The sequence below is a fragment of the Eschrichtius robustus genome, chromosome 12 (assembly GCF_028021215.1).
Source record: "Eschrichtius robustus isolate mEscRob2 chromosome 12, mEscRob2.pri, whole genome shotgun sequence".
Classification (NCBI taxonomy): Eukaryota; Metazoa; Chordata; class Mammalia; order Artiodactyla; family Eschrichtiidae; genus Eschrichtius; species Eschrichtius robustus.
This window is the reverse complement of record NC_090835.1, coordinates 46,637,542-46,656,639: the sequence shown is the minus strand read 5'-3', so window position 1 is coordinate 46,656,639 and position 19,098 is coordinate 46,637,542. Positions and strand designations below refer to the sequence as shown.

The 19,098-nt window shown below is 42.7% G+C and overlaps 1 protein-coding gene across 1 annotated transcript in view; it reads right to left on the bottom strand.

Annotated features, from left to right (window-relative positions):
• Positions 1-6,239: 6,239 nt before the first annotated feature.
• KRBOX1 (KRAB box domain containing 1) overlaps positions 6,240-19,098 on the bottom strand; it is a 29,029-nt gene continuing 16,170 nt past the window's right edge. The window contains exons 7-9 of the mRNA XM_068559170.1: positions 18,953-19,069; positions 11,627-11,757; positions 6,240-6,507 (exon numbers count right to left, since the gene is read on the bottom strand). Coding sequence (XP_068415271.1) covers positions 11,750-11,757; positions 18,953-19,069 — 125 coding nt within the window. The 3' untranslated portion in view covers positions 6,240-6,507; positions 11,627-11,749. The remainder of the gene's footprint in view (positions 6,508-11,626; positions 11,758-18,952; positions 19,070-19,098) is intronic.

Below are 19,098 nucleotides of genomic sequence, written 5' to 3'. Positions count from 1 at the left end.
AAGTCCTGGTCTCGCGTCCCGGCCCAGCCTCCCCACTTCCCCGAAAGCGCGGGAGGGGGGAGCTCCTTTCACAATAAAAGCCCTGCCCCGGGCTCGAGCAGCCGCAGCCGCCTGAAGCAGGGGCCCAGGTGCCAGGAAGGAATGGGCCCCGCCCGCCGGTCCGCTGGGTGATGAGCCGAGGCTGGGGGGCGAGGGGCGCTGCGCAAGGCCTAGGGACATCGCCTCGATCTCGCCTCCAAGGGGTGCGGTGCACTGTGAGCCCGTGGCAACCCGGGGGTTCCTGCGGAGGGTCTCCCAAACTATCGCTTTCCCCTGCAAAGCCTCAGAAAGACACCTTTACTGGCACCTCATAGCCTTGCTTGGGCCCAGTCCCCAAGGGCGATTTGGAAGGAAACACGGAAGGAGAATCCGTTGACCACTTAAGGTCATTAACGATGAACAGTTTTTCTCCTTGAGAACTCATCAGTGTTTAAGTTGCTGCAGTAAGCCACTGATACCAACCTCTCCGCTAAGGATGCGAACACAGGGCCCTGTGTCCCCTGGGTCTTCATGCTCCTTGTTGGAGAGAAGACTGGGCTTGGAGTCCATAGCCCTGGAATTGGGGGCTGGCCCCTCTGTAAACAGCTCAGTGACCTTCTACCAGTGCTTGGACCTCTTTGAGACCAGTGTCCCTAAGCAGCCCAACGTTGTATCTCAGGATTCTTAACAGCCTGCAGGCAAGAAGGTGGAGGTGGGGATAGAGTCAGCAGTAGGACTCAGAGAATCTGGGAACCAGGCTAAAATATTACCCTCCAAGATTGAAACTAGTAAGAACCATTATTAGACGGACAAAAACTGGTATCTTCCCAGAAGTTCCCTGCTACAGAATGCTTTGAGGTTGTCACTGATGACAGTGCTTAAGAGGGTCTCCTTAAATTGTGTGTGTGTGTGTGTGTGTGTGTGTGTGTGTGTGTGTGTGCTGGGGCTACGACAGATGGAAAGGAAAGTATTTTTTTCAGTCCTTATCTTGTTCCAGATGCTTTCCAGAGGTTATTTCATTTCATCATCACAAGCAATCCTAAGAGAGAAATTTTGTTACCACCATTTTTCAAATAAGGAAACTGAGGATTAGGCAGTTGAAGTGACTTTCCTGAGGCCAGATAGTCAGTTAGTAGTTTAGCAAACCAAAGTCTATTTGCTAGAGCACGTGAGAAAGAGGAAGAAATCGATAAGCCAGGAACAGGGGGCAGGATGCGGTGCTGAAAACTAGAGCTTACTTGTGCATAGGGAGGACGGTGAGAACTGAGAATCTGAGTGCTGGCTGAGGAATGTGGAGGAAGGGGGAGAGGGACAGACAGTACAAACTTTTTTGTGTTTTGTCCAGATGTTTGGGGAGACGATGTGGTCTTTTGAGTCTCCTTTTCTGACTGCAACCCACATAAGATGAACATTCTTTGTCATGACCTTTTACACAAACATACACGTACAAACGTAACTAAAACAAAGTTTTATAAATCATTGTTACACGTAGTGCACTCCAATATGTTCTATTCTATTCCATCTTAATTATTTTTAATGGTGTTCTGTAATTACTCTATTTCTCTAACATCCACTACTGAGTATAGTTTGAAAAACACTGTACTTGAGAGTAGAACAGAGACATTTCTTTAATGTTTTCAAAGAGCTTTGTGGTCTTCTACAGAATGTATCTGTTAAATAGAAAAGGAATTGTAAAGGCAGGAATTTTGTTGGTCAAGTTTGAGAACACTGAGCACAGTTTTTTTTGGTTTTGGTTTTGGTTTTTGGCAGTAGGACTTGCCAGAGCCTTTGATGCTAATATATGTTGAGGTTTTCTGAGACAGGAGGAGAGTGTCCAGTTTTTCCCAGGTTTACTGGATGTAGAACTCTTTTTCAGAGGAGTCATCTCTCAGGACTCATGGGCCACCCTTGGGAAAAGCTGTTCCAGGACCTGGTCCAGACAACTGAAGTGTCGCATACGAACAGGGAGTGAAAACTCTACATTCTGAAGCCCGACTCCCAAGCTCAGCACCATTTTGTTCACCTGATACTCTGCTCAGAGAAGGATCAACTACCCGGATGGTGAATGTAGGAACTCCATTCGTAAATGAACAACTGCCACTTTTATAACCCAGAATGAATGTGAGCGGTCAGTGTCCAGGAATGACCACAGCTGAGGAAGCAGATAAACTATCCAGCTGAGGAAGCACGTGGGATCTGCAATCATCCACCTGCCTTTCACAAGATCCTGCCTAGACTCCTGCCTTCCCTTTCTTTACTAACTCCTAATTGAAACTGATTCCTTCCAGCTCTGAAATCCTATGAAGTTATATTAAATTTAGATAACCAATAAATCCCTCCTTTCTAGGAAACAGCACTTCAGGCAGTATTTACTTTCAGAACTTGGGCTGCTTGAGAGTTGGCTGCTCCCAGGATACTGGTAGGGCCTCTGGTTACACAGTGGAGCTTGCAAGTGAGAAACATTCAACTGAGACAGGTTGGCGCTAGTGAGGAATATTTTACTATTTCCACCAGAGAGAGCTTCCTACTTCATCGCAGAGTGAATCTATCTTCACCTTAACCATTCCCAAGGAGTCAGGCTTACAATTTGCTCTAATGACTTTTAGAGCTCCTTATTAATTGGTACCCCAGACAGCTGCCCAACTGGCTACTATTATTTTTTTTTTTTTTTTTTTGCTGCGCCCTGCACTTGCGGGATCTCAGTTCCCCGACCAGGTATGGAACCCGTGCCCCCTCCAGTGGAAGCGAGGAGTCCTAACCACTGGACCACCAGGGAATTCCCACAACTGGCCCACTCCTTGATATGGTTCCATGTCTCATTCCAACTCAGACTTACTAAATCAAAATTTCCAAGGCTTGAGAATCTGTCCATATTTTTTAAATTAATTAATTAATTTATTTATTTATGGCTGTGTTGGGTCTTCGTTTCTGTGCGAGGGCTTTCTCTAGTTGCGGCAAGTGGGGGCCACTCTTCATCGCGGTGCGCAGGCCTCTCATTATCGCGGCCTCTCTTGTTGCAGAGCACAGGCTCCAGACGTGCAGGCTCAGTAACTGTGGCTCACGGGCCTAGCTGCTCCGCGGCATGTGGGATCTTCCCAGACCAGGGCTCGAACCCGTGTCCCCTGCATTGGCAGGCAGATTCTCAACCACTGCGCCACCAGGGAAGCCCTCTGTCCATTTTTTAAGCACCATAATTAATTCTAAAGCACAGCTAGGCTGAGAACTGCTGAGCTAAGCAACTCCTCTTTCTTGGCTCCCATGTCTAAATGGCCATTCTAAATGATTCTGGAATCTCTCTCCTATCCATTCTCACTGCCACTTCTTTGACCCAAACTCTTGTCTCACTCGCAAGTACTCTTGGAGGGACTCCCAGGCTCTGCTTTTGCTCCTTCCAATCCATCCTGCACATCACTACAAAAACGTAAATGTGGACCTGCCACTGGCCTGCTCCCCATAACTCTTGGGATTAAATGCAAATTCCTCAGCGTAGCTTTCAAGGTCCTTCAGCGTTTGACTTCTGATGACCTCTCAGGCCTCTTACACATTTCTAAACCTTCTTAAGTGCTGTTCCCTCCATCTCAAAGCCTTTCCTTTCTTTTTTTTTTTTTTTTAATTGATTTATTTTGGCTGCATTGAGTCGTCGATGCTGCGCGTACGCTTTCTCTGGTTGTGGTGAGCGGGGGCTACTCTTCATTGGGATGCGCGGGCTTCTCATTGCGGTGGCTTCTCTTGTTGCAGAGCACAGGCTCTAGGCGCGCAGGCTTCAGTAGTTGTGGCACGTGGGCTCAGCAGTTGTGGCTCGCAGGCTCTAGAGTGCAGGCTCAGTAGTTGTGGCGCACTGGCTTAGTTGCTCCGCAGCATGTGGGATCTTCCCGGACCAGGGCTCGAACCCGTGTCCCCTGCGTTGGCAGGTGGATTCTTAACCACTGTGCCACCAGGGAAGTCCCTCAAAGCCTTTTCTTGATACACTCATTTCTAACCTGACACACCTCCACCGCCATTCACCCTCACCCCCAAATCCTCTCTATTCTGAAGACCCAGCACAGCGTGTTCCCTGAAGTTATTACCTTGTTAGTCTCTCTCATGGACCTTGGACTCCCTAGAGGAAGGGACCATTCTGGGCCTTCTGTGTCCACTTGCCTAGCACCAAGTAACTGCTCAGTAAATGCTTTTGAATGAAGAAATAAGAGAGAAGACCGTGGTTCGATAATGAATCTGCTGCTCACCAAGCATGGGTACTCAGTAAAGCAAGTCTGCTCCAATGGCTTCACGTTCCTCGCCTGACAAATAAGAACCATCATCCCTGCCCAGCCCACCTCCCTGGATTCCTACAACCATATAATGGGTTCATATAAATTACATCATCCAGAACAAAGCCTGTGCCATGACAAACTTTCAAACACATTTGTTGAATCCGTGAATGAAGGAATGAATGAATAAGAAAGAAATTTCCTTTGTGGCAGAGAATGCTAACATCCAGTTTACATTTTCTCTTTTTATCTTCACTCACTGAACCCCTGTATTTTATAGGGCAGCAGTGTACTCAGCCAAAAGAATTACGTATTTCACAACCCCACTTGCAAAAGGGGACAGTCGATGGGAAGTAAATGGAAGTCATTGAGTGGGGCCCACAGGAAGCTCTTCCCAGGGGGCTGGCATTGCTTTGATTATCGCTCAGCAAATATTCACTCCCCTTCGCCCTGCTGTGAGCAGAGCATGTGTCTGTGCCACTGTCGTTTGGCTTGGCCATGGACTCACCATAACCGTTAGAACGTGAGCAAGTAGAGGCATTATATCTGCTTGTGCAGCATCACTTGGCTTTCATTCTGGGGGTTCACCATGGAAAGAACAAGCCCTGGGTAGCCACTACCCTCTAGTCTGAGCCCTAGAATGAGACACGTGGGACAGACCTGAGCCCAGCTCACTGCTTAGAGTCACACCCAGCCGCCCCAGAGGCATGAGGATAAACGCTGCGGTTGGAAATCACGGAGTCTTAGAGAAGTTTGTTCCATGACATTATTATAGTAAAAGTTGAGGCATACAGGTAGGAGGGCCAAGCACTTAGAGAGTCAATCTAGGACAAAAGGGTCCCAGGTCAAAAAAAGAGCCCTATCATACCAAAAAGTCCCATAATAACATAATATATAATAAATTATTATACATATATGTGTTATTACTTCAACATAAAAATATAGAAACAGATGTCATATTAAATTATCTATTATTCTATATTATTTATTTTTGTTTCATAAATTCTATTATTTAAACAAAACAAAAATAGGACTACTTAGCAATAGTAATTAGTAGCAATGAAAAATATGTGTGAGAAAAATATAACAAAATTTTGGTTTCTTTCCTCTCATATAGCAATTTATTTAAACTCTTTATTGGATATTTATATAAACTATATCATTGTATATGCTTAAGCTATATAAGTGTAAGATTGCTTAAAAAGAGAACAGAAATGCAATAGGACTACTTAAACAGATATTACCTAGATTTAATTTAAAAACAACAATATGCTTCCTTCTATCCCATAATATAGTAGGATATTTTTACTCTCCTGTCAAAGATAAACTTTGACCTGTAGCTCTGCTCTTATCAAGTGTATGTTTCATTGATTCCTAGCATCAGTCCAATGTGATGACATCAAGCTAAATATCCTCTCAACAAAGGCATTCGACCATGGGAAACTTAGGATTTTATTTGCTAGGTTTATCTATGAACCTGCAATAGCAGGTTTATAAACTTATAGGAATTAGTTTCAAGCTCTCCAAAAATGTCCATCTACTTTGTATCTACAGGTTTGTTTTGGTAGAGCAGCTGTTTGTCAGTCAGGTACTTTGCATCTGTAAATTCATCAGATGGGCTATCTATGTCTGAAATGTCCATCATTTTTAAACACTCTGAAGCATGTTGGATGTCATCATAAGTTAAACCTCTCTTTCTCGGGGAAAATAGTTTAAAGCACAGAGGTAATCTGAAGTTGTAAAATTAAATTCTAAATCAGTTACAGTTTTAATAAATAAATTGGGATTAACGGATACACACTACTATATATAAAATAGATAACCATCAAGGACCTACTGTATAGCACAGGGAACTATGTTTAATATCTTGTAATAACCTATAACGGAAAAGAATCTGACAAAGAATACATATATATATATATATATATATATATATATATATATATATATATATATATATATGAACCACTTTGCCGTACACCTGAAACATTGCAAATCAAGTATACTTCAATTAAAAAAATTTTTTTTCTTTAAATTAATTGAGAAAGTCCTGTTTAAACGGGCTGCCCTTTTCTGGTGACACTCTTTTGGAGTTCTAAAGCAGTCTTACTTCCAAAAATCAAGTCATTTTTTGCTTGTATGAGTTTTTGTTGCAACCTATCCATAACATCAAATAACTCAGATGTACTCAGTTCATCCTTTTTCAGACTTTGTGGCCTCTTCAAAGATCATCAAACAGCTTTGAAGAAAGAGCATATAAATTGTTTTGCTATAATACTTTTCTCCACTCTCATTACTATATTTCCAAATTAAAGAAGGACATTGTTATAAACTGAATGTGCCCACAACCCCAAAATTCATATGTTGAAGCCCTAACCCCCCAGTGTGGCTGTATTTGGAGATGGAGCCTCTAAGGAAGTAATTAAGGTTAAATGAGGTCATAGGTGGGGCCCTGATCCATTAGGATTAGTGTCTTTATAAGAAAAGACTCCAGAGAGCTTGGTTTCTCTTTCTCTCCACATGCTCACAAAGAAGAGGTCATTTGAGCAGCCATCTGCAACCCATGGAGAGAGGCCTCACCAGTCACCAACCCTGCTGGCACCCTGATCTTGGACTTCCAGTGTGCAGAACTTTTCTCCACAGTGTACAATATGCTCTGTTTGGTTATTCACCGCCCTAATCCAGATGTACACGTCCTTCAATCTGTCATTAAAATAAGTCGTTTAGCAATGGAATAGAATAGAGAGCCCAGAAATAAACCCACACACCTACGGTCAATTAATCTTTGATACAGGAGGCAAGAATATAAAAGGGAAAAAGATAGTCTCTTCAGCAAGTGGTGCTGGGAAAGTTGGACAGCTGCATGTAAATCAATGACATTAGAACACACCCTCACACCATGCACAGAAATAAACTCAGATCGGCTTAAAGATTTAAACATAAGACACGACACCATAAAACTCCTAGAAGAGAGCACAGGCAAAACATTCTCTCACATAAGTCGTACCAATGTTTTCTTGGGTCAGTCTCCCAAAGCAATAGAAATAAAAACAAACATAAACAAATGGGACCTAATCAAACTTACAAGCTTTTGCACAACAAAGGAAACCATTAAAAAAATGAAAAGACAACATATGGAATAGGAGAAAATATTTGCAAATGATGCAACTGACAAGAGCTTAATCTCCAAAATATACAAACAGCTCATACAACTCAAAAAAAAACAAACAAACAAACAAACCAACCCAACCGAAAAATGGGCAGAAGGGGCAGAAGACATTAATAGACATTTCTCCAAAGAAGACATACAGATGGCCAGTGGGCACGTGAAAAGATGCTCCAAGTCACTAATTATTAGAGAACTGCAAATCAAAACTACAATGTGTATCACCTCACACTGGTCAGAATGGCCATTATTAAAAAGTCTACAAATAACAAATGCTAGAGAGGGTGTGGAGAAAAGGGAACCCTCCTACACTGTTGGTGGGAACGTAAGTTGGTGCAACCACTATGGAAAACAGTATGGAGGTTCCTCGGAAAACTCAAAATGGAATTACCATATGATCCAGCAATCCCACTCCTGGGCATATACCCGGACAAAACTATAATTCGAAAAGATACATGCATCCCTATGTTCACACAGCACTATTCACAATAGCCAAGACATGGAAACAACCTAAATGTCCATCAACAGATGAATGGATAAAGAAGATGTGGTACATATATATGATGGAATACTACTCAGCCATAAAAAAGAAAGAAATAATGCCATTTGCAGCAACATGGATACAACTAGATATTATCATTCTAAGAAAGAGAAAGACAAATACCATATGATATCACTTATAAGTGGAATCTAAAATATGCCATAAATGAACCTATCTACAAAATAGAAATAGACTCACAGACATAGAGAACAGAATTGTGGTTGCCAAGGGGGAAGAGGAGAGGGAGAGGGATGGACTGGGAGTTAGGGGTTGGTAGATGCAAACTATTACATTTAGAATGGATAAACAACAAGGTCCTACTGTATAGCATAGGGAACTATATCCAATCTCCTGGGATAAACCATAATGGGAAAGAATATAAAAAAAAGAATGTATGTATGTGTATAACTGAGTCACTTTGCTGTACAGCAGAGACTGGCACAACATCGTAAATCAACTATATTTCAATAAAAAAATAAGTCATTTAGCCTTCTTTTTCAGTGATGTCTGGGTCATACTGGCATTGGTAGGATAATCATTCTTGTTTTCATTATCTGAACTCTTAGAAAACATGGTCATGATATTCACAATGTCAAAAATTAAACTAGCACTATCTCAATACAAAGTCCAATAGTTAATCCACAAGCAAAATGAAAAATAGGCTGTCAGTGCTCATGATTACAACACACTTAAGGTGGACATTTAAGTCACATCATTTGGAGTGATGTTACAATGAATGCTCCATTTTTGTGAACCATAAGTCATGGTTGCCTGCATCAATGGTAAGGGAAAAAAATAAGCAACAGCAACTACAGAAGGCAGATAATCTATGCCATATCCATCTGACACTAAAAATAGTATTGCTTTCAGCCCCTATTTTTCAGGTAGCCTCGTGGGGTTCTATATTCTCCCCCAGACTTCTACATCCATCACCAAAAACTGGGACTTTTTGTGTCCTGAGGAGGGGTTTCCTGGGATGCTAAACTTTCAGTGCTAAAACTGGGACAGTACTGAGCAAACCAGGGGGTTAGTCACCCTTGCCTAAAGGAAGCTCGGAGTCTATATCAGTTATATCAACTTCCAGAATGGATGGATTCAATGAGTATAGCTATACTTACTGAGCATCCACAATGATCGGGTATATAGTGCAAGGTTTGTTCATGCGCATTTAATTTTTAAAAAAATATTTATAATAGCTCCACAAGTAGCTGTTATAGTCTCCATTTTATAGATGGAAAAAGTAAGCCTCAAAATCTAGGCTCCACCACTCATGGAATTGGGGAAAAGTGGAAAATGGATTTTTGTCCTTGCCTTGGCTAGAGAGGAACCATATCTGAGTAAACTAAGGGTCAGACACACTGGCAAAGAGGAGAAAATTCAGTAACTCTAAGGGAAAGACAACAAATTATAGAGGGGTGAGTTAGGGCCTGACAGTCCCACTGCCCTTTGCGCCCTCCAGGTGGCTCCTTTTGTTTCTGGAACATTAGGACCTTGTTTTATTAAGAGTTGCATCCCTTATGCAGTAATTCTTAAACTTTGTCTCTAGTGGCAGGTCAGAGAAAACTTAGACCCAAGGCACATGACCAGGGATGAGGCTGTAAACCACCTTATGGTCAGCATGTACTTGAATGTTAAAATAATTAATTCATTATTAAAATGTTTAAATACACTTTGACCTTGTATTTCAAAATCTTTGTCTGAAATTACTGCTCCAGAAAGCAGTAACTATGGGCAAGCTAATTAACGTTTATATTCCTTATAAAAGCAAATATAAAATGATGCCTTCCCTCTCTATTCCACAGTCTCTGTGAGAATTGAGAAGAAATAATTTACATAAGACATATTCTTTAAGCTTATTACTATTTGGGGAGTCAAGGATCCATGCTTATGTCACGACTGTATTTTTTTTTTTTCTGAAATTCTACCACTAGTTCTCACTTGTAAAACAGTCCCAGCTCAGCCAAGCAGGACATATCACATTTAAAGGCTAATTCCCTGGTCCAGACCAGAGAGTTAAGATAATCAGTATCTCATTTTCATACTTATTTATCTTGTGTTCCAAGTGTAGGCAACAAGGTGAGTATTGGCTATTTCAGATTTATTATCTTATCACCACAGATCTGAGCAACATTGTAATAAAGAGTATAACTTCATTATTGATATTTGATCACTAAGAGCTTTCAAGCCTCTTTCCTCCCTCTTCTCCTATTGCCCCACACCTGGACAGGCCTGTAAGAAACCCTGCGGGCTCCCTCTCCTGGTGCCAGTGGAAGTTCAAACCATGCCAGCCCCTGCAGGCACACTTAGAACCCTCATCCCAACGCTACTACCTACACAAAAAGAATATCCAAATGGCCAACAAGGATATGAAAAAGGTACTCAACATCATTAGTCATTAGGGAAATATAATTAAAACCACAATATGTTACATCTATACTAACACCAGAATGGCTAATATTATAAAGACTACCCAGGGGCTTCCCTGGTGGTCCAGTGATTTAAGACTCCGTGCTTCCAATGCAGAGGGCATGGGTTCAATCCGTGTTCGGGGAACTAGAAAAGACTATGAAGGAGGAGACTGCAGAGTATCTAAGACTCTCATACACTGCTGGAAGCAGGATACATCATTACAACTATTTTGTAAAACTTCTGGCAGTATCTGTCAAAGCCAAGCATATGCCTAACCTGTATGATGCAACAATTCCACTCATATAATAATTAATTAATATAAAATTATATAAATGTATCTATCTACCTATAGATATTCAAGAGATATACATGAATAGGTCAGTCAAAAGGCATGTAAAAGAACGTTCATAGTATTTACAAATGCCCCAAATCTGAAGCCAACCAAATATCCATCAACCAGTGGTATATTCAGTCAATGGAATAGCACTCAGCAATTTTAAAAAGCCTCTGCTACACGTAACAACATGGATAAACCTCACAGACAAAATGTGGTAAAAGCATCTAAACATAAAAGAGCAGATACTAAATTATTTTGTTTGTCACCTACACTAACCTATAGTAAGAGAAATCATTACAGTGGTTGACCCTTGGGAGGAGGTTGACTTGTAGGAGACATAAGGAAGCCGCCTGGGCTATCTTGATCTGGGTAGGAGGCATGAGACACCTCACTGTTTGCCTCCAGTGGAGCCTACCTTGCTATTCTCAAGCTTGCTTTTTCTTACTTAGCAATATATTGTGACCATTCCCATGTCAATAAAAGTAGCTCTCTTTCATCAAGTTTATGTTGCTGTCACCTTTTTTTATTGAACATACTTTCAGGAATCTTGTCTCCCTAAGCAAGTTACAAATGCTACAAGGGCAGGGGCTCCATCTCGCAAATCACATGAAGAAAGAGAATTTGGAGCTGTGGAGATAGTCAGATCTGGTTTTAAAACTGAATTTCACCACTTTGGGCTGTATAACCTTGGACAAATAATGTACCCATCCAGCCTCAGTTTCCTCATCTATAAAATGGGGATATAATGCCTACCTCGTGAAGTTTATTAGAAAGTTTTAAATAGACAACGAACGTAAGGAGCATAATACCTAATGGGTGCTCATCGAATGACAGCTGTCTTCTCTTCCAGCCTCATCAAGGCCTTGCTCATAGAGCCCTCCGAAAAGCTATGATGATTCTCTTACCTTGTTCCTGGAACCAAGCAGCAGTCTAGAGAATAAATGACAGGCAGCATCAGCTCAACGTGCTTCCTAATGCCAATCGCTTCTTCTCAAGGTCAGGAGACACTGTCTAGCTGATCACACCATTTAAGTACCTGAGGATGAATTCCGAGAACGCGTAGTAATGGGTATCCTGAATTGCTCTCCCCAGTCACAGACAGCAATCCCCTCAGAAGGCATAAAAATGAGGAAATGCACTGAACTTCAAGGCTGGCAGGTGGGGTTTGACAGAGACCACCTAGGCTAGTCCCAGAATCAGGAGTATAAGAGAAATGTGTTCAATAATGAGGATTTGAAGAAGTATATAGCACCCCTGAGTGGCCAATATTCCATATGGAAGCTGTTCTGTGCTTTGATGCAGCCTGGGGTTTCTCCTAACTGCTGTATCATGTCCTGGCTTCACAAGGGTGGAGACAGAACTAAGACACGTTCAGGAAAATGAGTACAGTTGGTCCCACAATCTGTTCCTCCCCAAGAAGATCTGTGGCTCTGAGCCCACTGTGCCTCTAGGGCCTCCTAGCTTCATAACAGGCATTAATTCAACAACCTCTTGCCATAGGCATTGTACAGACCTTAACCTGAGCAAGCCCCACTCCACTCCTTTTATTTTTTTAATAAATTTATTTATTTATTTATTTTTGGCTGCGTTGGGTCTTCGTTGCTGCGCGCGGGCTTTCTCTAGTTGTGGCGAGCGGGGGCTACTCTTCGTTGCGGTGCGCGGGCTTCTCATTGTGGTGGCTTCTCTTGTTGCAGAGCATGGGCTCTAGGCATGCAGGCTTCAGTAGTTGTGGCACGCGGGCTCAGTAGTTGTGGCTTGCGGGCTCTAGAGCGCAGGCTCAGTAGTTGTGGCACAGAGGCTTAGTTGCTCCACAGCATGTGGGATCTTCCTGGACCAGGGCTCGAACCCATGTCCCCTGCAATGGCAGGCGGATTCTTAACCACTGCGCCACCAGGGAAGTCCCCCACCCCCATTCCTATATTCTGCCCTCTGATCTTTCAATGTGGGTGGGATTCATGAAACTGTATTTCTTGCCAGACTCCTGCCTTCCACTGTATATGGCTGCCTATCTTCTTGTAGGTTTCCTAAGCAATATGAGGACAGATGCCATGACTAACTTATTCACAAATGTAATCTTGGCACCTATCACGATGCTTGGCACAAAGAATGAGCTTAATAAATGTCTGCCGAATAAGTGAATGTTAAAGTGCTTGAACTGTCCAATATATGCTGTAACTACTGATTGCAGAACTCATTTCACTCACTCACTTCTTGATCCAAGATTTCTTAAGTATCTCCCATGTGCCATGAACTATATGAGGGGCCAGGGTGACAAAGATGACTAGAACGTTATCCTCTGCCCACAAGGATCTCCAGGTGGGAGAGAGAAGGTGTGGAAGTGAATAATATGACTAGAGCTACCATAAAGGAAGGAGCAGGCTGCCCTTGACACCTGCCTGATAGGTGGGCTAAGGCTTCTGAGCCAGCTGACTGTTTGGGATGAGGAGGCGCTCCCTAAGTAGGCAACTCAGGAAGGGGAGGCATTCTACTCAAAGGGAACGGGACGCTGTGCATGAGGCTGGGTCAGGGTCACTTTGCATTGGCCAAAGCAAGTCTCATGGCCAAGCCTGACTTCAACAGAGTGTGAAGAATAACCCTCCCCCAGAGAGAATAAGTGACTCTCTGGTGAATGGCAATATGAGCTCATTGCCCACGTGAGCGGTCCTCCCCACAGACAGTAAGCTCCAGGACTGTTTGATACAAGTCAACGTTTCCATTCAAAGATCGACCAGAATTCAGGAATTGAGGGGAACCTACAGAGTGTCTCTCACATTTGATGATGCCAATCCGCCAGGTACTGGCTTTATCAGTTTTCTCTTTGACCGAGAAGCCCTGTGATCTGGCCATGTTGTGTGTACTTTCCTTCTTTGTCCTATTCTTCAGAATAGGATAGTCAGAGAGAAGACCCATCCATCTTTGGCTTTGTTTAATAGACCTTCTATTACTACTGAGCTATTGCAACAAATACTGACATTCTCATCTGGTCCCTCAACAGTCACTCAGTATGCCCTCTTAGCTCCTCCAAACTCAGGGACATTAATAAAACCTTGCTCAAATCTCCTCTGCTTGCTGCCTAAGAAACAGAAACTTTCTCAGAGAAGGCTTTGAGTCATCCCTCAGGATCAATTCAGATCCATCTACACAAGTCCTTAAGAAAGAAGAAAAGTCCTTAAGAATCGAGGCAAAAGGTAGTATATTGCAATTTGTTCTCTTCTCTTTTGTATTCTTGTCAGGACAAGATCAGTCACAAGGATGGGGAATTAGAGAGTTGGATGTCTGTGCTCAAATCATCATATTAAGTTAAACGTTTTTGAGTGGTATTTTAAAATATAAAATTTAAATTGGTCGTACCATATCCCTATTGGCTACAAGTTGGTAGATGCAGTGAAATTCAGAATGACATAACCCACTTTCTAACAATGTTAACAAATTTTGCTGTCAGTTCCCATTGTACTACAACACTCAATAAAAAAAAAAAAAACTTCTAATTTTGTTATAATTACACAGGCTTTTCTGAGATATCAATACACCTGGAGCAAAAACTTTATTAAAGTCAAACCCAGCAACATGGTGCTCTCAGGACATTGTTTCAGGTATTATCTCAATAACCCTCCACCTTATAGTGTCCATTTGAGGGCTTCTCCTCCATTCCAGTTGCTGGACTGGTGGTTGGTTCTCCTGGCATGGATGGCATGCACTGCAGATTCTATCACAGGGTGGCACAAGACTCAGGTGCCTAATTAGGTACCAGCATATTCTTGGCATTGGAAATATACTGAGGCATAGCCACTCCTCCTCACTAAACACTGTATTGCTTAAAATTAATTCAATTTTTAGCAAGTCCAAGCAGCTATCAGCTTCTTGTCATACATGCCTATCTCAACAGTTGGCTCTGCTACATGAACAATCAGATCTTCACATACACATTCATTTACGTAACATCGATTGCCAGCCAACACGGTTCTCTAGCCTTCTTCTCCATCGCCAGGCTGTGATAAAACTCTACAGTTGCTTTCCCCAACTCTTCTGTCTTTTGTTCCTATTATTTTCTGTAAGTGTCTGACTCCTCACCAGTAAGGCCTCTGAGTAAGATCTTCAGTTCTGAGTATGGAAGGGAAGACAGAGGCTGCGACTGGTCCTTCCACAGGCTCCGTGTACGGGAGCCAGGTCCCAGGAGGTCTTTCAGCGGCAGGGCCAGGAGTAGTGAAGAGAGAGAAGCCTGGGATACCTACCTCAAGAACCTAGAGTGGGGCACAAAGCAGCAATAGGGGTAGATGAAAAACGAAAGTGGTGCAACCATGGTCACACGTGGAGACATACTCACTGAATTTGAATTCAAACCTCTCAGTAAACCCCCATGTATTCATTCGTAAAATTCTGACAATAGGACTTCCCTGGTGGCGCAGTGGTTAAGAATCCGCCTGCCAATGCAGGGGATACGGCAAGATCCCACATGCTCCAGAGCAACTAAGCCTGTGTGCCACGACTACTGAGCCTGTGCTCTAGAGCCCGTGAGCCACAACTACTGAGCCCTCAAGCCACAACTACTGAAGCCTGCGCACCTAGAGCCCATGCTCCGCAGAAAGAGAAGCCACCGCAATGAGAAGCCCGCGCACCTCAACGAGGAGTAGCCCCCGCTTGCCGCAACTAGAGAAAGCCCACGGGGAGCAATGAAGACACAACACAGGAAAAATAAATAAATAAATAAATTTATTTATTTATGGGAAAAAAAATTGTGACAATAATAACCCCTTACTGCACAGAGCTATTATACCATTGAGATAAAGAATATAAACTCCACACCATAATACTTGGCTCACGTTAGGTGATCAATAAAGAAGATGTGGTGGACATATATATGAAATATGATGCAGCCATTAAAAAAAATGAAATAATGCCATCTGCAACAAAATGGATGGACGTAGAGGTGATCAAACTAAGTGAACACAGTCAGACAAAGACAAATATCATAGGATGACACTTACAGGTGGAATGTAAAAATTGATACAAATGACAACTTGACAAAACAGAAACAGACTCGCAGACTTCAAAAAGACATTTATGGCTACCAAAGGGGAAAAGTGGGCAGGGGGGATAAATTAGGAGGTTGGCATTAACATACACATACACACACACACACACACACACACACACACACACACACACATATAGTAGATCATCAACAGGGGCCTACTATACAGAACAGGGAACTCTACTCAGCACTCTGTAATAACCTAAATGGGGAAAGAATTCAAAAAACAACGGACTTATGGATATCTATAACTGAATCAAGTTGCTGTACACCTAAAACAAAAACAGCATTGTAAATCAACTCTACTCCAATTTAAAGTAAAAGTTAAATGAAAAACAAAACAAAAAAAATAAGGAAAGAAATGCCTACTCTATTGCCCTCAGGCCTAGTGACCTGGGCTGGTGTCACATCCCTGGAGCCTGAGCAGGTCTGGGTCCCCTGGCTGGAGTATGCAGGTGCTGAGGTAGCCAGGGGGGAGGACATGCCAACAAATGAGCCCCGCCCGGACTCAGGGTGCCCCGTCCCCTCTAGATGGGACCACGATCACCAGATCCAGGCAGGCCCTCCTACACCTAAGCCAAGCCTACTGCACCCAAAAGATGGTGGACCCTCTGGGCTCAAAGAGCGTTGACAAGGGACCTGGTCACCAGGTCCTCCATGGTAAGGTCCCCACCTCCAGCTCCTTCCTTAGAGTCGCCCCATGTACTGACGACAGCACCCTCAGCAGAGTGGTTATGCAGGGGTTGGCATCTGCCAGGGTAAGGGGAAGAAGGAATGAGGCACAAGCCCTTGAGTCTTTGTGCTGGCACACTCCCCTCTCATTGACAAGCCAGGAACACAACTTTCCCTAAGGCTCTGGTTGCCTGAGTCACCGCACTGGAGCATGAAGAAAGCCTGCCGCCTTGTGGCCGCTTCCTGTAACAACAGCTATAAACCCGGTGCTGCTGGGCACTTAATGTTCACAAGGCCTGAGGGGCGTTAAGTGACACCTGCCCTCAAGTAATGTCCTGGTGTAGGTCATCGAAGAAGAATTCAAAAACGGGAAGACTTTCCAGAAGCCCATTTCAAGAGGTAACTTTTACTCACACTGTTTAAGGAAAAAAATAAATAAAAGCACATGAAAAGATGCTCAACGTGGCTAATTATCAGAAAAATGCAAATGAAAATGACAACGAGCTATCACATCGCACCAGTCAGAATGGCCATCATCAAAATGTCTACAAACAATAAATGTTGGAGAGGGTGTGGAGAAAAGGGAACCCTCCTCCGCTGTTGGTGAGAATGGAAATTGGTTAAGAGCCGCTGTGAAGAACAGTATGGAGGTTCCTTAAGAAACTAAAACTAGAGCTACCAAATGATCCGGCAATCCCACTCCTGGGACTATATCCGCAGAAAATCCTATTTCAAAAAGACACATGCACGCCAACGTTCACTGCCCTATTGAAAATGGCCAAGACATGGAAGCAACCAAAATGTCCATCAACATATGAATGGATAAAGCAGATGTGGTTGACATACACAATGGAGTATCCATCAGACATTAAAAAAAAACAACAACAAAGAATGAAACAATGCCACCTGCAGCAACATGGATGGACCTAGAAGTGATCATTCTAAGTGAACTCAGTCAGACAGAGAATGACAAATATCATAGGATATCACTTACACATAGAATCTAAAAATTGATACAAATGAACTACTTCACAAGCCAGAAACAGACTCACAGACTTCAAAATGAAATTTATGGTTACCAAAGGGGAAAGGTGAGCAGGAGGGATAAATTAGGAGGTTGGCATTAACATACACACACTCATATATATAGAAAATATATCATCAACAAGGACCCACTCTATAGCACAGGAAAGTCTACTCAGCACTCTGTAATAACCTAAATGGGGAAAGAATTCGAAAAAGAATTCTTTTGATGTATTGATATGTATAACTGAATCAAGTTGCTCTACACCTAAAATAAACACAACATTGTAAATCAGCTCTACTCCAATATAACCTAAAAGTTAAATTAGAAACAAACAAAAAAAAAAAAGAAGAAGAAGAAGGAAAGAAATGCCTACTATATTCCCCTCAGGCCTGGTAACCTGAGCTAATGCCACATCCCTGGAGCCTGCGCAGGCTTGGGTCCCAAGGATGGAGGGTCCTGGGGCTGAGGGAGCTGGGGAGGCTGTGCCAGCAAACGAGCTCCCGCTGGCCCTGTAGTGCCTGGTCCCCTCTGCATGGGACCACCGTCACCAGATCCAGGCAGGCCCTCCTACAGCTTAACCAAACCTAGAGCACCCAAAGGATGGTGGACCCGCTGGCCTCGAAGAGCTTTGACAAGTCACCTGGTCTCCAAGTCCCCTAGCAGTAAGGTCCCCACCTCCAGCCTCCTTCCTTAGAGTTGCCCCACGTACGGACGAGAGCACGCTCAGCAGAACGGTTTTGCAGGGGTTGGCATCTGCCTGGGCAGGTGAAGGGTAAGGGGGAATCTAATAATTGGTACAAATGAACTACTTGACAAGCCCAAAACAGACTCACAGATTTAAAAAATAAACTTATGGTTACCAAAGCGGAAAGGTGGGCAGGTGGGATATATTAGGAGGTTTGGATTAACATATACACGTTAATATACATATAAAATAGATCCTCAACAAGGACCCACTGTATATCACAGGGAACTCTACTCAATATTCTGTAATAACCTATATGGAAAAGAATCTGAAAAAGAATCAGTATATGGATACATATAACTAAATCACTTAGTTGTACCCCTGAAAGTAACACAGCGTTGTAAATTAACGGTACTCCAAAATAAAATAAGAATCAAATTTTTTAAAATGTTTAACTTATTAATAATCATGAAAAGCAAAAATAATTTTTTCTATTTGTTTTGTTGATTAGTTGACAAGATAGTACTGCACTGAGTTTATCATTTTTGTAAAACTGGGAGAAACTGGTAAATGGTTATCACACATAACCAGTAAAGTACTTCGAAAAATCTTTCCACATATCCCCAGGGATAAAAGCATCCTAGTATGTAAGACACTGAAGCACGGTGTTGTGTACTCCATTTAAATAGATGAAAAACAGACCAATCAGAAACAGTGTGATTAAGGATCCCAAACACTCCATGATGCTGGGCACAGAGAACACACATTTTCATTTTAATCAAGTAAAAACAAAGGGCATTCCTTGTTTAACTCACCTGTAGAACCTGCTCTCCTGTTCCTCCTGCTTAGGGGTCCCTGGGGCTGGGTGAAACGTGACTCTTTCCCTTGCTCAAGATGAGAGACCAGAGCTAGTTTGGAAGTGGACAATGCTGCTTGAAGGGAAGAAGAAACAACACAATGA